The sequence below is a fragment of the Genypterus blacodes genome, unplaced genomic scaffold (genome assembly GCF_046128005.1).
Source record: "Genypterus blacodes isolate CSIRO-AG114 ecotype Tasmania unplaced genomic scaffold, CSIRO-AGI_Gbla_v1 ptg000156l_1, whole genome shotgun sequence".
NCBI classification, from domain to species: domain Eukaryota; kingdom Metazoa; phylum Chordata; class Actinopteri; order Ophidiiformes; family Ophidiidae; genus Genypterus; species Genypterus blacodes.
Window position 1 is genome coordinate 2,396,872 of NW_027466957.1, and position 18,423 is coordinate 2,415,294.

The following is an 18,423-nucleotide window of genomic DNA, read 5'->3' on the forward strand; positions in this document are numbered from 1 at the left end:
GAGTATTTGAAAAAAAATATCATAATAACAGTTGTAACCTAAGTGAAAGCTGATTCAAAACCTGTTCAAATTCAAAAAGAATACTTCAAAATGAAAAAGGTATTGATACATATACATATGTATACAAATATATATTTTTAGAAGTTTCACATAGTAAATATGATACAATTAAATGTTCATTTGTGCTAATAAAAATGTGTCCAATGGTTAGTAATGAAAGTGCTGTTCATGGTCCTCCTGTAACCCTTTCAGATTCCAATTGGTAATGTGGATTATCTCATCTGACACTTGAATCTCCCAGTTGTAGTTCTGCTGTTTATCTTCACTGTTTAGTGCACTTACGTATTGCATGTATTAAGAAATATCTGCTAATACAGTTTCACCTTTGTTTCTTCATTGTAGTTAACAGTGCATTCCTTTCCCCTTGTCCTTTCAGTTTCTTTTCCATTAAATAATCCTGCCACCTACCACAATGTCTCTGTTTATTGCTGTGTAAATGTAGAGAACAATAGAACATAACAGTTTAAAAGCACAATCAACATGCTGACAATTTTGCTACAGATCGTCTTGGAGGAACATGAATGTGCTCAGCAAATGCCACAAAAAGTTTAATTTTGAGTTCTACCTCCAATTGTAGGCCTGAGAGGCACTGTGTCTGATGCAATGTCAAACTGGATAGAGATGCGCAGTTGGAACTTTCAGTAAAGGCCAAGGATTTTTAATACCAGTTTTATGGTTCCAGTGCTCACCTTAATTAAGCATTACTATGTATATTGATGAAAAAGACATCCTGTGTGTAATGCTGAAATTCGGAGTAATTCTGTGGATCACTCAGTCTTACTCTGTTACCTCAGATCACTGGTCTTACCTCTACCACTGTTGCATCCTAGACCACTAGCATTTCCAATCCTATCCATCCTGCCTCCGAAGCACCCTGATGACCGTTTCTTGGCAGCGACCAGCAGATCCTGTAGACGGCTCCTCAGACTTGGGGTCCGATTGTGGCTCACAACTGGCAGTGGAGATCTTTCTGGTATCAACGCTTCTTGGTCCTCCTCCTGTTCCACGCTCCATCCTCGGCTGGTTTGGCTACGCCCTGGCGCTTGCTTCGTTACATCATAGTCCGTTTCAGAGGCCTCTTCTTGGGCTCCTTCAGCCAGGCTGTCTTCAAAGAGCTCCAGTAAAGACTGATGAGCAGATGGGAATGTGTTTTCAAGTAAGTAAGCTGGCTCATGTCCTCATGTCTACCTACTCCAATTTCAAGAACATGTTTATTAAATGAATGTGATTGCCCTTGACTGAGGCACTAAAACAAGGTTTCTTCCCGATGGAATTCCAAGATTTTTCCATATCAGCTGTTTTGTTTTTGTTTTTTCTACAATAGTAAAACATTATTTGAAGGTAATGCAATAGGTATACCAATTTGAATTTATATGCAAATTGTTTACTGTTAGTGTTTGCTATATACAGCATAGATAGAGATAGGGTTTGGGCAACTCAAACCCCTTGTTTAAGGTTTAGAAAAGATCAAATTAAAACATTCAATTACATACATTACATTAAAAACAAACGCACATGGGAAATCCTATTTTCAGTATAATCCTATCAGTATTAGATCAAGGTTTCAGGACTTTTAATCAAACTTAACTCGAAATCACTATAAACCCTGATATCCTCTAGATTCTTCAACTTTCATTTATTTCTTATTTTTAATGGTGCTTTTTGTCTGGTTCTTTCTTTCGAGCCAAAATCCTTCTTGAACATCAGTTGAAAACCAAACTTATCTTTTAATATTTGTTTTTGTAGCATCTAATTATTATAATCTATTCTTTAGATACAGTGTAGTAGTCATATGACCCCTCTCTCTGTCTTAACTCTAACAGGGTTATATGATATAACCTGTGAGATCTCCAGTCAATAAGGTATGCTCATAAAGGGCTGACATATCCTTTCTTACCTTAAGCTGGGCCAGGTCACCAGTCAAGGAATGACTGCTAACCAGTGTGTGTTGACACAGCAGGACCAGCAGGACCCATAAAGCCACAGTCCTCATACTATCCTTTTCAATGCTACTAGTCTACTACTCTACTCTAAACCTCTAGTGCAAACCTTTATATATATATACCGTGCTTACACCCACACACACACACACACCCACACACACAGACACGCAAGCACGCAAGCACGCAAGCACACACACACACACACAGTTCCCCATGCAATAGACAATCCAGTGTCCGTAGTTCATCATTTTGTCGATGGTCTCAAGAGCATTCTGACACCTCCACCTCCTCCTGATAAGGCAGCTGGTCAGATGTCTGTTTAAGTGTTGCTTGGTGTTGGATGATGTGTGTACGTGTATGTGTAATGTAATTGTGTCTGGGTATCATCATGTTTACCAGCAGTGGCATGACCTCAGGAACCATCTTAGAGCTCTGAGCTCAGATGTGGTATGTATTAACAGGAATGCAGCATTCAACTTACAAATGCTTTCCACTGTGTGTGTTTCCTAAGTTCCATAAATTCCATAACAGGCTAAAACCTGACTGTGCTGCTCCATGAATGGTGGAGGGCATTTTCCTTTTATTTAAATTAGGAGAAAAATAACGCAATGTCACATATCATGACTGCAGGACTGAGCCATTTTAAATATTTTGATAATGATTTTATCATAGCTACGTATGATTTCAGTTTGATTGTGAGTTGTATTTTATCAAAGGATATGTGAAAAAATTCTAAATTTTACTTATGTAAATGTCAAGTCAAGTAGCTCTCCTTTCCCAAAGTAGAAATGGAAAAAAAGAAACTAATACGAGTGAAAGAAATGATGAAAAAAAGGAGAGAGTAAGAGCGATGGAAAGAAGTATTGTGAATTAGCTGTACGTAATACAGGAATAGGCCTACATTTGAGAATAGGGATAAATAGGGAGAAAGAAAGGAGAGATTTTCTAAATGCTAAGAGATGCGTTTTAAATGATAGAAGAAGGTGAGGTGAAGTGTTTTGACTATCCTAATAGCCAAAACATATAACATACATGTATATATTGTGAATATATCAATGAAAATAAGTGATTAGAACATGTAGAGAACATCGCATCAGCATCACTGATGCCATTCTGGACATGCCGTGGCTTCCTGCTGTTTCAATTTCAGTCTACTTGTACCTAATATTGCCTATTTTACATTAGGGTCTAGGTAAAAAGTTTAACAACAACAACAACAACAACAATAATAATAATAATAATAATAATAATAATAATAATAATAATACAACCTTCATTCTTTCTATCTATCTCTCTCTCCTTTTCCCCCTCTTTCTGTATAAAAAATAATCTCCAAAATATCTTATATATGTCATGTAAAATGTTTGCTTCAATAAAAACAAATGAATAAAACATGTTGATGAATGTGCTTACACAAGTTCTCATTAAATGAGTAATGAAATCATCGATAAAAATGATTGTAACATTAATTAATTTCACATGTACATCGTCCATTTCCCATAATGTCAGTTTACCTGCACTTATTCAAGTTGGGAAAATATTATCTAATGTGATGCTAGTGTCAGCATAGCACATCAGCCTGTTTAGTGCGGTTGTAACACCTATGTTTGATTTGTCTGTTTAGGGAGATGAAACATGCAACATGTGTTTTGTCGCCTCACATTTAAGTCCTCAGTCCTCAGGTTAAACCAAGTCAACGGATGATCAGCCTCGGAAATTTGATTTCAGTCATGTCTGATGATTTAAGCTGCAGCTTTGGCTAAATGTGAGCTACCTCACTTGCTAGCTAACAGTAATATTACAGCAGTCACACAAAAGCAGAGATGAGTATTTATGTCTGAAATTGTCACCAAATGTGAAATAGAAAGTTCTCATTTTTGAACTAGACTGATTAAGGCCATTGTCAGATTAATTTAAACACACAGTCATGGTGTGACCAAGGCTGTGTGTGTAAATGTAACTAACAAGGTTTCAGAACTTGTCCTTTCTGTGTGGAACTTTTGGGGTTTCCTCTTGATATTCCAGTGTGTGTTAGGTAAATTGGGGTGATTGCCCTTGACCAAGACTCTCAGATGTACTTGGATTTCCATGGGGCCACCCACAGCTCTTACTAGTAGGATGATTCAAGTGCAAACACAAACCTGTATTAATTAGATCTCATTTTAAGATGATTGATGGAGTCTGATTTCATGATTTTTACTCACAAAACATGTCTGACTTGCTGCATTTTGCAATGCTGGTTTTCATTGTAAATAAAATAACCATTATGTGCAGTTGTAAACATTTATTGAAACATACAACAGTACATAATGAACATAATCACAACCATTTAAATAAATACATTTTCAAGCCAAAATAAATAAATATGACTAAATAAATGGCATTAGAATAAGAATATGTTTGTTTTGTTGGTAGAGACGTTGCAGTTCCATGATTTTAAACGGTAAGACTTCATCTTTTCTTTGGACCTGCAGGGGAATAAGGCAACAATTCAGTTACTATTATTATCATCTCCTCCTCATAATCATCATATCATATCATATTATTTATTCAGTATATATATATATACAGTACATGTGCATGTGTGCGTGCGTGCGTGTGTGTGTATAATTGTATAATCTCAAAGAACAGTTTGACAGTTTGCCTTGCTGTTTCTTGGAATGTGGCATATTATTATTATTATTATTATTATTATTATTATAAGTAGTAGAATTATTGTCGTTGTTGTTGTTGTTATCATCATCATTAAGCATTTTGAGTTTACAGTTGTAAATCTGTCACTTACTGTATTTGCCAATGGTATTGCACCCTAGAGAACTCATGGAGCCTATCCTGTCCATCCGTCGACCAAAGCATCCAGAGGATCTCTTGTTGGGGTCATTGCGGACACTCTTAAGATTCTTGGCTAAGAGAAACTCCCTGATGGCAGCTTCATCAAGTCCAGTCTGTGAATCATCTCCATCTGCTGCCTCTTCTACATTCAGGTCATCAAGCCTTTCCATCTCGGTAGGCAGTCTTTGGTTGACTTCTGTCTGCTCAGAGACAGACTCAGCTAGTTTGTGAAGGAGAACCTGCAATGTCCACATAGACAAAAGTTAGACTACCAAAGTCTTCCATGTCTAACTTAAAGATGAACATTTCATTCTTGCAGTAAGACGTACTTGTGGCTATGGAAAATACTAACTTATGATTGGCTATTAGGTGGTCAAATCATATTTAGGACACCACAAAAAAAGCTGCTCACTGTTGTAAATAGTTATGCATCACACCACGTAACCATTGTTTGGGACTATAGTAACATACAAACGTTAATTTGTATGGTTTCTCTTCTTACTTGTAGTCTAGTAGTGTCTTCACAAAGAGAATAGATTTGGCTGAAAAATCACCACTCCACTACTTGTTCACACTCCCTCACACCATCTACCGTGACATGTCAGAAAAGCCTTACTGACTGAGAGACTCACCCGTAAAGTGTCTATGTCCTTTTCAGTTAAGCCAGGACTGATGGGATATGCACTGGATTGCTGCAGGTTTAAAAGCAGGAGGATACCAAGGACAGGAAAGGAAGAAAGCTGCATGTTTCCTGTTGATTGTAGAGATGGCTGGATGCTCTTTTCTTTTCCCCTGAGTTGCCGTTTGGATGCTTGGAGCACAAACAGCACCCTCTGCTCTTTTATACTTAAGCTTGCCACACAGAACTATGCCAGGAATTGGACGGACATTCCTGACACCTGATTTTGATAACACAAGCTGTCGGAAACTGCTCCTTTTAAAGCACTGTCTCTTAGATATAGGGCATAGCTATGACATAGCCACTTCCATATGTTACTCAGTTCCGAAAAATACTCCACACCCCCACCTCAACATGGGATATTATTGTCAATGAGCTACACACAGTTAGTGTTTAGTAAACTGACAGATGTGACTATATTTAGCGGCGTACGTGATTGCGGCAGGGTAGCCTGGTGATTTATGAAGGTTTATACATTTCAAACCTACAGTGTCTACCAGGGGATATAATTTTCAATTCATAATTCATATTCACTAAATACTTAATTAGTTCCCACACAAATGTTTGTGGTGTAGTGGTGTCTGTGTTTTTAAGATGTAGATAAGATGTAGCAGACGCCTATAACATGAATTTTTTGTGGAGGTGAAAATGGAGATATCATATCCTAGGCCCTTAAAATCTGCATTCCCTGACCCGACAAACCTGTGGAAGCCCCAGCATCCTATGGTCCTATATTTGCTCAGACAACAATGTGTCTGATGAAAGGATTGTGATAGAATGGTGCATTTCAACAGGAGAAAAGGAAAGGCTGGGGTACCTGGCCAACGGATGTGGTGAAAATTGATTTTGAGGAGTGGTCTATGGATTTATGCTGTATAAAGAGAGTCTGTTCACTGGACGCATTCAGTTCCGAACGCACAGGTGAACTCTGGTCTGCTCTGGGATACACATCCATATGCTGTTAAATCAAAGGAAGTTTTTCATCATTGTTTTGATATCATGTACTGACTGTTCTGTTGTTTTTCATCAATTTATCATTTTACAATCATTGTTTTTATCATTTAATTCCAGTGGTGCTTTAACATTTCCAATACATGCATTACGATCAAAACAACAAAAGTAGGGCTCCAGGGCTCCCAGAAAGGGATAGGCTCCCAAAAACTTGTCAGATTGTCTGGATGAGACAGCACAGGCCCTGCAATATGAGTGGAACCTGGATGATGGTCGAGTTGTTTGAGAGTGGGCGAGCATATCTGTATACAGTAGAGCTTGAAGACATATTTTTGAAAGAAAAATACCCTGCATATGTGTTTTGCAGAAAATAATGTATTTTTACCTTATTTTTTTAGACAAATATAACAATTCTACCTCTAATAACAGTTTTTATTATAGTAATTTCTGCTCATTGTCACTTTTTGGTTGCGTGGTAGAACACTTTTCTGCATGAAGTTTACAAAGTACTTCTGATGGTCAAATGCAAAACAACTGAAGTGTTGGAACATTAACAATACAAGATACATTTTGAGTGTTGGCCTTGGAGGAGGTTGGAGGAGGAGGTATGAGCTCTAGATAAGCTCCCACCTAGCTAGGATAATGCACTATTCATGATTGAAAACCAATGGAAGTCAAGAAAGAATGGCTGAATATAGTGTTATATATTAACTGGTTCCTGTCTTAATGCTTTCAGGAACTGTTAATTATTTATAATTCCCTCCCTTTTGATAGCACTATCCACATTCATGAAATATACAACTTCAATTCAATCACGGACACAAAAATTATGCAAAATATTTGTTTGATTTTAATACAATCTTTACAAGGAAACATTACTTTATGTGAGAAAATAAAAACTAAATGCATCACAATAATTTATTATTTATATTTAACATCTTACTGTTTAAATGTGATATTATAGTTCTGAGCCATATCAAATGCCTAAATGGAACAGAAAGGCTTAAACAACACAAACACTTCACAGTTGTAAACTCTTGTTAATGCATTGTGAGTTGCAGAGGTGGTGCTCAACGTTGCTGTGGTCACATTGATGTATCATCCATACCTGTTGACCAAATACACACACATTATGCCATAATGAAAACAGTGGAATTTTGATGTCTGATTTTTGACATATAGGATAGCATGGACTCCAGCTGCTGATGATCTGCCTTTAAGCAATGATCCATTCAGCCTCCAGCTGCTCCAGTGCAGCTGCTCAGCCACTTCCAACAGTGCAGATGAATTTTTTTTTGTGTATGCTGAACAGCAATGGCATGTTCTCAATTCCTTTGACGAAATACATTTGTTCTTAATATTGTCATGTTGGAACACAATGTCTTATTCGAGCAATTCATCAAGAATTTAATAAACAACATTCTAAAATCATTGTGAAATACAATATAACTGACCAAATAATATAATTCTTAAGACTTTAGTTTTTTTGCTTTACTGTATGTATTACTACTTTTTCAATGCCTTTGTCTGGTGCACAAATTCAAATATTTGACGAGCATATATTGATCTTTAAAATCAATACAACTTCAAGTGAATCACGGACACAAAAATTATTTAAATATTGTGTGATATTTTTATGATGCCAACTGAACATTTATACATCACTGTAAATGTACGTCTTGTTTGGGGGAATTATTTATTTTGCTTTTAATGCCACTGAAGGGATCATTGCATCTTGATGTTGATGTGTTTATTTCTCCACCATTTGTCTTGTTTAGGTGGATCTTATGAGACTACCATGTAGAATATGGGTAGATAAATCAAAATCAATAAATCAATCGTGAAATTCTACCCTTTTTGTTTGCTTTATTTGTTGAAATGTCGTGCACTTAAAGAATTTAAGTTAATTAACTAATTCATTAAGTACATTTATCAGTTAATTCCTGCACTACAAAGAGATCAGTTCGTTACATATACAGGAGTTAAATATTCATCATTCTTCTGATCATCTACCTTCCGCTTCAGCATCCCAGTCCGCTGAAGGAGCCGATCCTCTCCAGCCGGACTCCGAAGCAGCTCCTCAGTCCGCCCTTCTTGTATCGGCGCCACGAGCGCTTTGAGGTCCTCATCAGGTCTTTAAGAAGACGACTGAGAACGTTTTCTTTCGCCGCAAGAGCTGAACTGCTCGAGTCGGAGGAGTACCATGGCTGCGTCTCTGGAGGACCAAACACCGACTTGGCTGTGTGATCATCTCTTCCCAGCACCTCCATCTCTTCAGAGGAATAATAGGGTGCGGCATCGCTCTGCTCTTCTAGAAGTTCCGTCAAACTCTGAATGGTGGAGGGGTGGGGGGGTACGTTACGTTTTTACAGATTGATAAGACAATTTACTCGTCTCATGCACGGAATTGTGAACAAACGGCAACGATACTCACCTGTAGATCAGAAACCGGGCTGGCTCCTACTAAATGAAGCATTAAAAGTAGAGCGAAACAGTGGAAGAAGACTCTCATTTTCTCGCCTTCTTATTGATCTGCAAGGACAAAGTGCGCAGCGCTCAGTGTGTCCCTCTCCTCTGATTCTCCAGCTGTGGACAGGTGCTGCTTTTATACAGTACCCATGACGTCGAGGCCTGCGGAAATTAACGAGGCTTGACTCATGCATTTGGGGGTCAGGGCAGACAGCGTTCACAGGTTCAAAATCATATGACTGAAGAGGTTGATGGTTTTACCCCAGTTACTCATCCACTTTCCATACATCCATACATTTAGCAGCATTGGCGTATTTTTAAATCAATCAGATGTGAAGATATAGTGTTGGCAGTGTTTCTACGAGTCTGGTTCATCATTTCAGGTCATAACTTCATGTTACCCATATACAAATCATTATACATATCAGTGAAAGTGGTGAACACAATGATCGAAGTGATGATTACATTAGTAAAATGATTGTTACAGATAATCATATGTTGTAAAATAATAAAATGGTTCAACATTTTTCCTTGCACTCAGATACACGACGCCCAACCAACACCTTGCACCTTGCTCTGGAGCATTAAACTGACAACACTAGCTATTTGTCTCGTTTACCAGAGAGATGACGATTTCTGATCTAGCCAAGCCAAACCAGTTCAGTCATGACCCTGGCTTTCATCAGCAACCCTGCAACAGTTGTCCATCCTCATCTTCTGTCATGAAGGTAACAGATGAGACAAAAAAAAGTAATGGACTCATGACAACTATATCTCAGTGCCTGACGTTTACCCCAGAGTGCAATGTCTCCAAAAGCCTTGTTTATGTAGGTGGTGGGTTCGACCAGCCTGGAAGAAGATGGTATTCAATTTTCAATTTAATTTTACTAACATAGGGTCAAATCACAATAGACATTATCTCAAGGCACTGTACATACAGAGTATTTAAAGAAGCCCAACATGGATTAGATTAGATTAGATTCAACTTTATTGTCATTGAGCAGAGAACAGGTACAAGCCAATGAAATGCGGTTAGCATCCAACCAGAAGTGCAAAAATGTACTATATTATATACAGAATAAACAGGATGTACAGGTAATTTAATAAATAGTGTGTAAAATACTGCTAAGAATTTTTGTGCAAAACGGTAGTGAAATGAATTGATAGTGCAAATACAGAAACAGTTGTGCATATGGCAGTAGAGTGCAAAATGATGCTAGTGGGGAGATGAATTAGAGTTCAGCAGGGTCACAGCCTCGTGGAAGAAACTCTTCCTGAGCCTGCAGGTACGTGAGCGGAGGAAGCCTCTGTTCACGTACCAGCAGGCTCAGTAATGCCTGCCGGATGGGAGGAGTGTGAAAAGTCTGTTGTTAGGGTGGAAGGAGTCTTTAATGATGTTCCTGGTTTTACCCAGACAGCGTCTACGATAGATCTGTTCGATGCTGTCCAACTGTGTCCCGGTGATCCTTTGGGAAGTTTTCACCACCTGCTGGAGTGCTTTCCGGTCTGATTGCCATACCATACTGTGATACAGTTTGTGAGAATGCTCTTAATGGTACAGCGGTAGAGGATCCTAGGACATTGGTGAGCTTTCTTAAGGCTCCGAGTGCCAGGTTGTAGCGAGAGCCATCATCCATCAGGTCACAGTATAATTATTTATATGCCGTCATCGAAAGAACCATAATTGTCTTGTGGGCCGGAGGTTCGCCACCCGTGCGCTAACTGCTACCCCTACGGTATGACTAACTGACCCTAGCAAACCTTTCACACAGACTGTGAGGAGACAAGAGGTTACATCTGTATTGTTACAGGAATGCGGGGGGAAGCAATGTCCAATAGAATACTTCTCTTCAAAAGTAGATAATGTTGCTACAGGACTGCCACATTGCCTGAGAGCAGTAATTACAGAAGAAGATAGCATCACATGACATAGTAGGATATCAGAATGTTACACGGTTAATACCACATGCTTCAGCTTCCATTCTACTACTGTATAGAAAGTAGCCCACTTATCACCACCACTTTTGCTGAGGTACAATAACCATCTCTACAAATGTCGGGGTCAAACGCTGCACAGCACTGAATCCTGCCACTCTGCTCCCAACAGAAGGAGGAGAGTCACATGACTAACAGTCATAGCATAGGTCTGCACTCCAAGTGCAGATTTGTAAGAAGTGCCTCTCTCAAATTCTCCACCATCTAGTATGTTGATGGTTCTGCGAGAAAAAATGAGGCTGGATACGTAGAAGTAGACAATCATGTTGTCATTTAAAGTGCCCCTTTACCAGGACATCTTTCTGCAGAAGCAGCTGAACTTTTCCCTTTATTCACAAACATGAACTGTGTATACTGACAGCTGTTGGAGATTTTTGGATTTTTTACTTGCACAGGCAAACCCATTTTACATGGGCCTCTCATTCGTGACATATTAAGAACCGTTCTGCTCTCCGCTGCTATGGCTGTTTGTCAATGTGGATTGCACCCTAAAAACGGGTAGATGCAGCTGCTACAAAGGCTGAACAAAAAATGAAAAAGCATTTTGCAAATGTCAAAACTGCCTAAAACTCCCCTTGCCTCCCTTACAGATTTAGCAACAATTCCGGGCTCCTCCTAGCCTTCCTCCTGTGTTAGGGTCGGCACCGACCCGTTTGAGTCGAACCACATAAATTTGTTTATTGCATCATGGTTTTTTGACTTTATTTCAACAAAATAAAGCAAAGAAAAAAATAGTGTGAGTGTAGACAACAAGCACTGGTTGTGATATTCATTCTAATAATAATAATAATTATAATAATAATTCCAAGATTGGGAATTCTGAGAAAAATCAGTAGCAACATCAGAATTCATTTGTGAATAATGCTTTGTAATTTGTCATCTTTCTGGGCATCAAATTGAAACAACTTTGCAGGACTCACATGAGTAAAGGTCTTGGCTAGTTTTGAGGGCGATGAGGGGGAGAGTAAGAGCCAGGCCAGGTTTTTCACCATTTGAAATCATCATAGGACCCATGAAAACAGGGATTGCCCTCCTCTCACAAACTCTTGGAAGATGAAATACTTAAATTATTGTGTTCATTTGAACAAAATGTTAAGCTCTATTCATACACAGGTCAAAGCGACACTCCCACAGCTGGCAGAGGGCCAACTACATGTTTTGAAACGAGGAGAACCGGGGAGAAGAGGTACAAGGGCAGCTCTCACTATGGTTTAAAAAACAACAATACAGCAGGGAAAAATTATGACCTCAGTAACCATCAAAGATGCGTCAAAAACTGTATGTGACTGAAGCAGCATCATGACAGGTTTGTGACTGTCACTGCCCACCGAGCTCTGACTCTCGCCACAAAGATAGGATCTGGATTTCACTGAGGACTGAGTAACTTTCACACAATAGCCCTCGAGTTAAGATGCTGAAATGTAAATTAGTTGCCCTCCACCTTCACAAAATATGCTCAGCTTCACTGGGTCCACGACTAATCGCTGATCACTTAACCCTGCTGTCATTATGATGGCATGGCTAGGGGAAAGCGGGGGGCTGGGGTATGACTAAAGGATAAGGTATAATAATAATGTAGTGCAAATTATGTAAATAGAAGATTACAGTACAACAGTAAAATATTTCAAATAGCAACCATACAAAATTAATTAATGTACATTATTCTGCTATAGGTGACTGAAAAAAGAAAAGTGCTACACCCTGATTTAAAAGAACAATGTCTTGGACAGAGCTTAGATCTTGTGGAAGCTTATTTCAGCTGTGTGGAGCATAGTAACTAAAGGCTGCTTCAACTTCATAATGTTCTACTATGTTTTCCACATTGACTTCCTTCTAGACTGCCTAGTAATAGGCGTTAAGGACACTGCAATATCAGAGCAAATGCTGAAAAAATGGCAACACAGCAATTCTTTACCACAGGATTAACTGTATTTTTTTCATAAAACATAGGTCAATCAAATACATTTACATACACAGAAAAAACAGTGTTTGTTAGAAATGTCTCCTCAGGCAGATACTGACTAAATGAGCTTGTTTCTTAGGCTGTAATGCAGTGCAAAGAGCAAGGTAATCCGTGGTTTACACAACATAAAATCCAGCACTCACGTTTCAAATTTCACTCAAGAGTCTGATTATTAGAGCCCTATGCATTTCCATAAAAACCTTCTAAAGTACCTCAAAGGTGTAGCGGAGGCCAGAAGGATAACTACGGTTCATGGCGTACATCAGTCCAAACAGCAGAGAGACAGGAATGGCAACATTATCCAGATGTTGCAACACTATGAATATGGCAGGTTCGCAAGGCTTCGAACGTCACTACATACGTCACTTACACACAACACACAACACAACACAAGATAATGATGATAACCCACGGATAAAGTGCTTAAAGATGAAGTCATAAAGAATGTTCAAAGGCTTCGAACATCACCACATACGGCACCAACACACGCCTCGATACGCGCTTCGCAAAAATCTTCCTGGATTACTCGACACACAAGAACATGCAAGGAACATGCGCTGTTCACCCCCAAATGCCATTCCCTAACAACTGGCCCCATGCCAACATGCCATGGTTTATGATTCATGTCAATCAAACTTGCTTACAGTCTAGTTGTATTTAAAGTTTTATTTAAAGGGGGGAAACTCCCCAAACTACCTCATCTGGCTTCATTGAGAGATATACTGTAGTTCATCTCCATTACAACGGAAATGTATGGAGTGTTTCCAAATAATATAACCTAAAGGAAGTAGATATAAAGTGAACAGTATTGGTTCAAGCACTGAACCATAAGGAACACTGTGTCTGACTCCTGTGTTTATAGAGAATAACATGTACAAATTGGAATCGATCTGATAAATAGGACTGAATTCAGCTTTATCCAGTTGCTCTAATGCCAAATGTTCCAATCTCTATATTGGGATGTGATGGTCAATGGTGTCAAAAGCCACACAGAGATCTAGACAGAGAAGTACAGAGAGCAGTCCTTTGTCTGATGTGTCCTGTTACTAACCCCAATCACTGCAACTGCCATTGTCATGCAGCCTGCGCTGTTTGAATGTCACACTGTCATTTACCACAATTGAAGCCAGCAAATAACAAACAATTATTAACCTGTGAGGTAAATGAACCATGGCTTGCCTGATAGAGTAAATAATAGGTAAGTGGGTGTGTGTAAAGGTCCGATCCAGATACCCCTCATTATATGAGAACAAGATGTGTGTTGAAAAAATTATGCAGACAAATATAAATGTGGGGAGGCAGGGCTCAGGATGGTAGAGTTGGTAGAGGGATTGGAAGGTTCCTGGTTTGAATCTGGGCTCCACCTACAGAACCTGTCGAAGACCTTGTAAAGTGGTTTGGAGAAAAGCACTATATTGGTAGAGTCCATTTCAATTTCAAAATGTAGTTAGGCAGAAACAAGGGCAAGATGGTGGAGGCAACAAAGAAAACTGTAAAAGCTGGTAAACAAGCAGAATATCATCAATCAATCAATCAGAAAACAAACTCACCTGCTGGACCAAGTGACTTCTCCAATGTGGACTTCTTGAGTCCCTGCCTATGCCAGAGCGGGTTAATATCTTCTACTCCATCTGGTGACCTAGGCTGGCCAGTTTGAACGTATCTTCAGGAAAGACAATCTGATTTTAAACTATACTGAAACAGGAGAGGCGATGATCGCCTAATATGATGGCATCAATTATGACAGAAAACACACACCTTGTTAATTAGGGTTAATACATTTGAATTTCATGTGTACAGGACAGAGGGTCCCTCGTAAGGGCGACATCAGCAAGTGAGGATCAGCAAGTAGAGTTATCAGTTAATGTTTTTATATCAACCTTGTTCTGCTGTGCCACTGTGTTGAATAGGAATTTGGGGTTGCTCTTATTGTCATTAATTAATTTTGAATAATAGCTCATTTGTGCAGATCGAATTGCTCGTTTATAATCTAATAGGCTATCAGACCAGGCAAGTCAAAAAACTTGGTCTCCACTTCAGTTCTAGCTGTCTGCATGCCTGCTTAAGTGACTGGATGTCACTCGAGAACCAAGGAGACAATTTTTCCCGTTTGCAAGACCTTTGTTTTAGAGGAGCAATAGACTCCAAAGTGCTGGCTAGTAGGGAATTCATGTTGTCTGTTAGTGTAACCAATGAGGCCTCATTAGGATTTAATAACTGTAGAGTGTGCAGTAATTCTACAGCAAGCTGGTTAATAATGCTTGGATTTATAGAATGGCTTAAGAAGGCATACAACTTGCCTTTGTCAGAGATCGGTCCTTCGACATGAAAGATGATGACAGAATGATCTGATAATGTGGGCAGAACGGGAAATATACACTGGTCACGCCGAAGCCACGTGCCAGAACTAAATCCAGTGTGTGGCCACTTTTGTGGGTTGACACAGAACATGTGTCAAATGATCAGATTCATCTGAACAGCCTTTTCATCATCATCAACTTACCTTTTCCAGATTTACTCATCCTCCTTGTATATCCTTCTTCTTTCCCCATGTCCTCCTCCCCCTCTCCTCTCATGTCAGCCACACGAGTGTGTCAGCCACAGGAGTGTGTCAGCCACAGGAGTGTGGCTGACATGAGAGGAGAGGGGGAGGAAGGGGGACACTTGTCCTGAGGTGTGGGAGGCGGCTGAGATCATTAGGGGAAATTACTCTTGTGTTACCAGCTGTGCTAATAAAACTGTCACAAAGGGGGGGAGGTTTTTAGTCTTGGTCTTAGTCTCATTGAAATAATTTGATGACATCACTTTGTCCCAATTCGTAGTCTCTAATTATTTTGGGATCCTAATTATTCTTGATTGTAAGATTAAAATTACAGCCAGTGGCAGCTCAAGAGCATTAGCATTGGGGAGAAGTGAATTGTTTCCACCGCGAAAATCAAAATGACTGTATATTCAATTACAGCATCCGACTTGAAGTACTAACTTCCTTCTGATAACAACAACAACCACATCTGTTACTGTTACAATGGGACAACCATGGCTCACTCTGATCATTTCCATGTTTATCTAAACGCACTGGCATATGATGGTTGTCAAATTCAATATTAGTTTGACAGCACATGAATACCCGTTTCCCTTGAGGAATTCAAAATGGTGTCTCAGGGACTCTTTAGAGTCGGACCTTTATACACAGAGTATTTGCTAGTGTGACTGGCCTTGATGGCATTTCTTTCTGTTCTTTGTGTGCTGGTGCTGGTGCTGGTGCATTAAGAACTGTGGGGGTCCTTGCTCCCTGAGGTAATACCATTGTTATCTCTCAAGGAACGGTGGGGGACTTCAATGAGCTTTTAACGACATTGTAAGTAGTTCGCAAAATCAGTGTGAGAAATACATCTTGGGGGCTAATTAGGCTTATAAGAGATACACACTGAAATTAATATTTGATGTTGTTTTTGTCATTGTTGACAATGGTGGAAACATTTCTGTCCACTCTAACAGTGGTCTATGAAAATTGTGTTGTTGAATAAAATCATATCCTGAAAACGATCTCATTGTAGGTGTTAGTTCCTGTCACTTATCTATTGAGATGGGCCCATATTATTGCAGATTATAGGCAAACCCTTGTGCATGATGCACACGCATAACACTAATGTGTCAGTTATAGCTTGAAGAACTCCAAAACCTTGAAGCTTAGATTTTATAAATGTAATGATCGTCAGTGACAATCTACATCACAGGATTCAAACTCAAGGCCCGCGAGAGCAAAATAAACGTCTAAACCGCTTTAAGCGTACATTGTCCATAAACTACATTTCCCACAATGCATGTCGATTTTGTGACCCACGAAATGACGGCATCCCTCTATTAAAATGCAGCGTTTCCACATCAGCGTCAGATCAGCGCTTAACAAAGGTGATTTTCCGAGGATAGATTCTCAGACATTTTAGTTAATTATTCTTTATGTAATCTTCATCTGTGAACAGCTTTCCATGCCATATGATCTTCTCAAATCGGTGTAAATTGTAACTGTCCTCAAAGATTGTAGGTCCACAATGGACCTTGGAGTTATCCATGGATAGTGAGTCAGGACAGTTCACATTACTACACACATGTGGAAATGTATGTACATTTAAAATCATTTCTAGATCTTGACAAGTTGTTTTATATATACCTTATTGTTATTATTGTTTATTGTTGAAAATGCACTTGTTTTACTTAAGACATTTCAGGTTGTTCAATATATGTTTTGTAAAAAAGATATTAACATAAAAGTAAACATTTGCAATATGAACTTGACAGATAGATAGATTAAATTAACAGTCCAAAAGAAAGTCTGAAATTAATAAAGGCTTTTCAGCCCTAAAGTGCAGTGGTAAGGACAGTTAATCAGAACTAGGAGATCAGAAAAACATTTCAAGCTAACTATTTAATAGAGCAACAGTCTTAATGTCTCAGAGCAAGTATTCATCTCCCCTTGTCTTGGTTGTCAGTCTGAATGATCTGCACATCTTCAATAACTTTAGGTGATTGAATGCAAGAATGCCGAAAGACAAACACCTTCACCGCACTTTGTGACAAGGTGTTCTTCTCCACAATGGACCTCATACTAGGGTTCTACAGACTAGACTGCACAAGGATGACAAAAAATAGGGCGGACCCAAGTAAAATTCAGGCTATGAACAATGTGCAGGAAGTTGACCTTATGGAGTTTGATGGGGGAACACCATGTGCAAAGAAAATCCAATCTTTCTTAAGAATGGTTTTCTATATGTGCAATTTGGTCAATATCTGGAATTCTTTTTCAAAAGTACTCGTTAAATAAAACAATTCCTTATATGTATTATGGGTGTTCGTCTCTTACTACTTCGGCAATGATCGGAAATGTTGTAAACAGGCAAGCAACTTTAACATTTTGCATTATCTTGGCTTTTCACCTTAGAGTCTGAAAAAACTTTTGAATATGCTGATGATGCCAGAAGGGAAACTATTAAGAGACAATTTAACACCCACAGCTGAAGTATTAGAATGAATATATATACATATATTCAAAAATCCAACAAAACCAACAACCAATTACATTTTTATTGGTGCTCCCCTAGAGACCAAGACCTGCAACCCATACAGTCCATTGGTTAATGGGGCTCAAATGATGAAACTAAATATTGATTGAAATTAATTTCCATGACATGACAATGATGGGTATTTCCACTTGCTTTTTTTTTCTTAGCAAGACACGCAGACAGAGAGACACAAACCAAGAGGGGTGCACACTTAATCTCCTTGGCTGAGGTAATTAGCTTTGCCTGCAAGAGACAATACAGTACTTAACAGCAAGGTACAAATCAGACAGGAATAGCATGCACTGGCCAGCAGAACCAAGTAGTTGGGAAAGCATACAACACTATGGAGTACACTTGTACTTGTGTCAGTAATGGTGAATGGTGTGTCATCTCAGTGTTGTGACAATATGACCGCATATTTTTGTTGAAAATATCTCCTCCAAATATGTTATCTCTGATTCCTGAGCACAG

General features: G+C 39.0%; 3 protein-coding genes across 3 annotated transcripts; all 3 read right to left on the reverse strand.

Annotated features, from left to right (window-relative positions):
* Positions 1–845: 845 nt before the first annotated feature.
* Positions 846–2,053, reverse strand: nppa (natriuretic peptide A). Its single transcript, XM_076166206.1, has 2 exons — positions 1,958–2,053; positions 846–1,187 (listed from the first exon to the last, which is right to left on the reverse strand). The coding sequence occupies exons 1-2, from the start codon at positions 2,051–2,053 to the stop codon at positions 846–848; spliced, it is 438 nt and encodes a 145-aa protein (XP_076022321.1).
* Positions 2,054–4,780: 2,727 nt separating this feature from the next.
* Positions 4,781–5,581, reverse strand: nppb (natriuretic peptide B). The gene is made up of 2 exons (XM_076166207.1): positions 5,468–5,581; positions 4,781–5,074 (listed from the first exon to the last, which is right to left on the reverse strand). Exons 1-2 carry the CDS (start codon positions 5,579–5,581, stop codon positions 4,781–4,783), a joined length of 408 nt encoding a protein of 135 aa, XP_076022322.1.
* Positions 5,582–8,486: 2,905 nt separating this feature from the next.
* nppal (natriuretic peptide A-like) lies at positions 8,487–11,931 on the reverse strand. Its single transcript, XM_076167183.1, has 3 exons — positions 11,919–11,931; positions 8,900–8,970; positions 8,487–8,795 (listed from the first exon to the last, which is right to left on the reverse strand). The coding sequence occupies exons 1-3, from the start codon at positions 11,929–11,931 to the stop codon at positions 8,487–8,489; spliced, it is 393 nt and encodes a 130-aa protein (XP_076023298.1).
* Positions 11,932–18,423: the final 6,492 nt, after the last annotated feature.

Coding starts and splice junctions, on each gene's coding strand:
- nppal (XM_076167183.1), bottom strand. Junction 8,796..8,899: donor GCCCGGTTTCTGATCTACAG/GTGAGTATCGTT, acceptor TCCACCATTCAG/AGTTTGACGGAACTTCTAGA.
- nppb (XM_076166207.1), bottom strand. CDS start 5,581: ATGCAGCTTTCTTCCTTTCCTGTCCTTGGTATCCTCCTGCTTTTAAAC. Junction 5,075..5,467: donor AGGACATAGACACTTTACGG/GTGAGTCTCTCA, acceptor TGGACATTGCAG/GTTCTCCTTCACAAACTAGC.
- nppa (XM_076166206.1), bottom strand. CDS start 2,053: ATGAGGACTGTGGCTTTATGGGTCCTGCTGGTCCTGCTGTGTCAACAC. Junction 1,188..1,957: donor GTGACCTGGCCCAGCTTAAG/GTAAGAAAGGAT, acceptor TCTGCTCATCAG/TCTTTACTGGAGCTCTTTGA.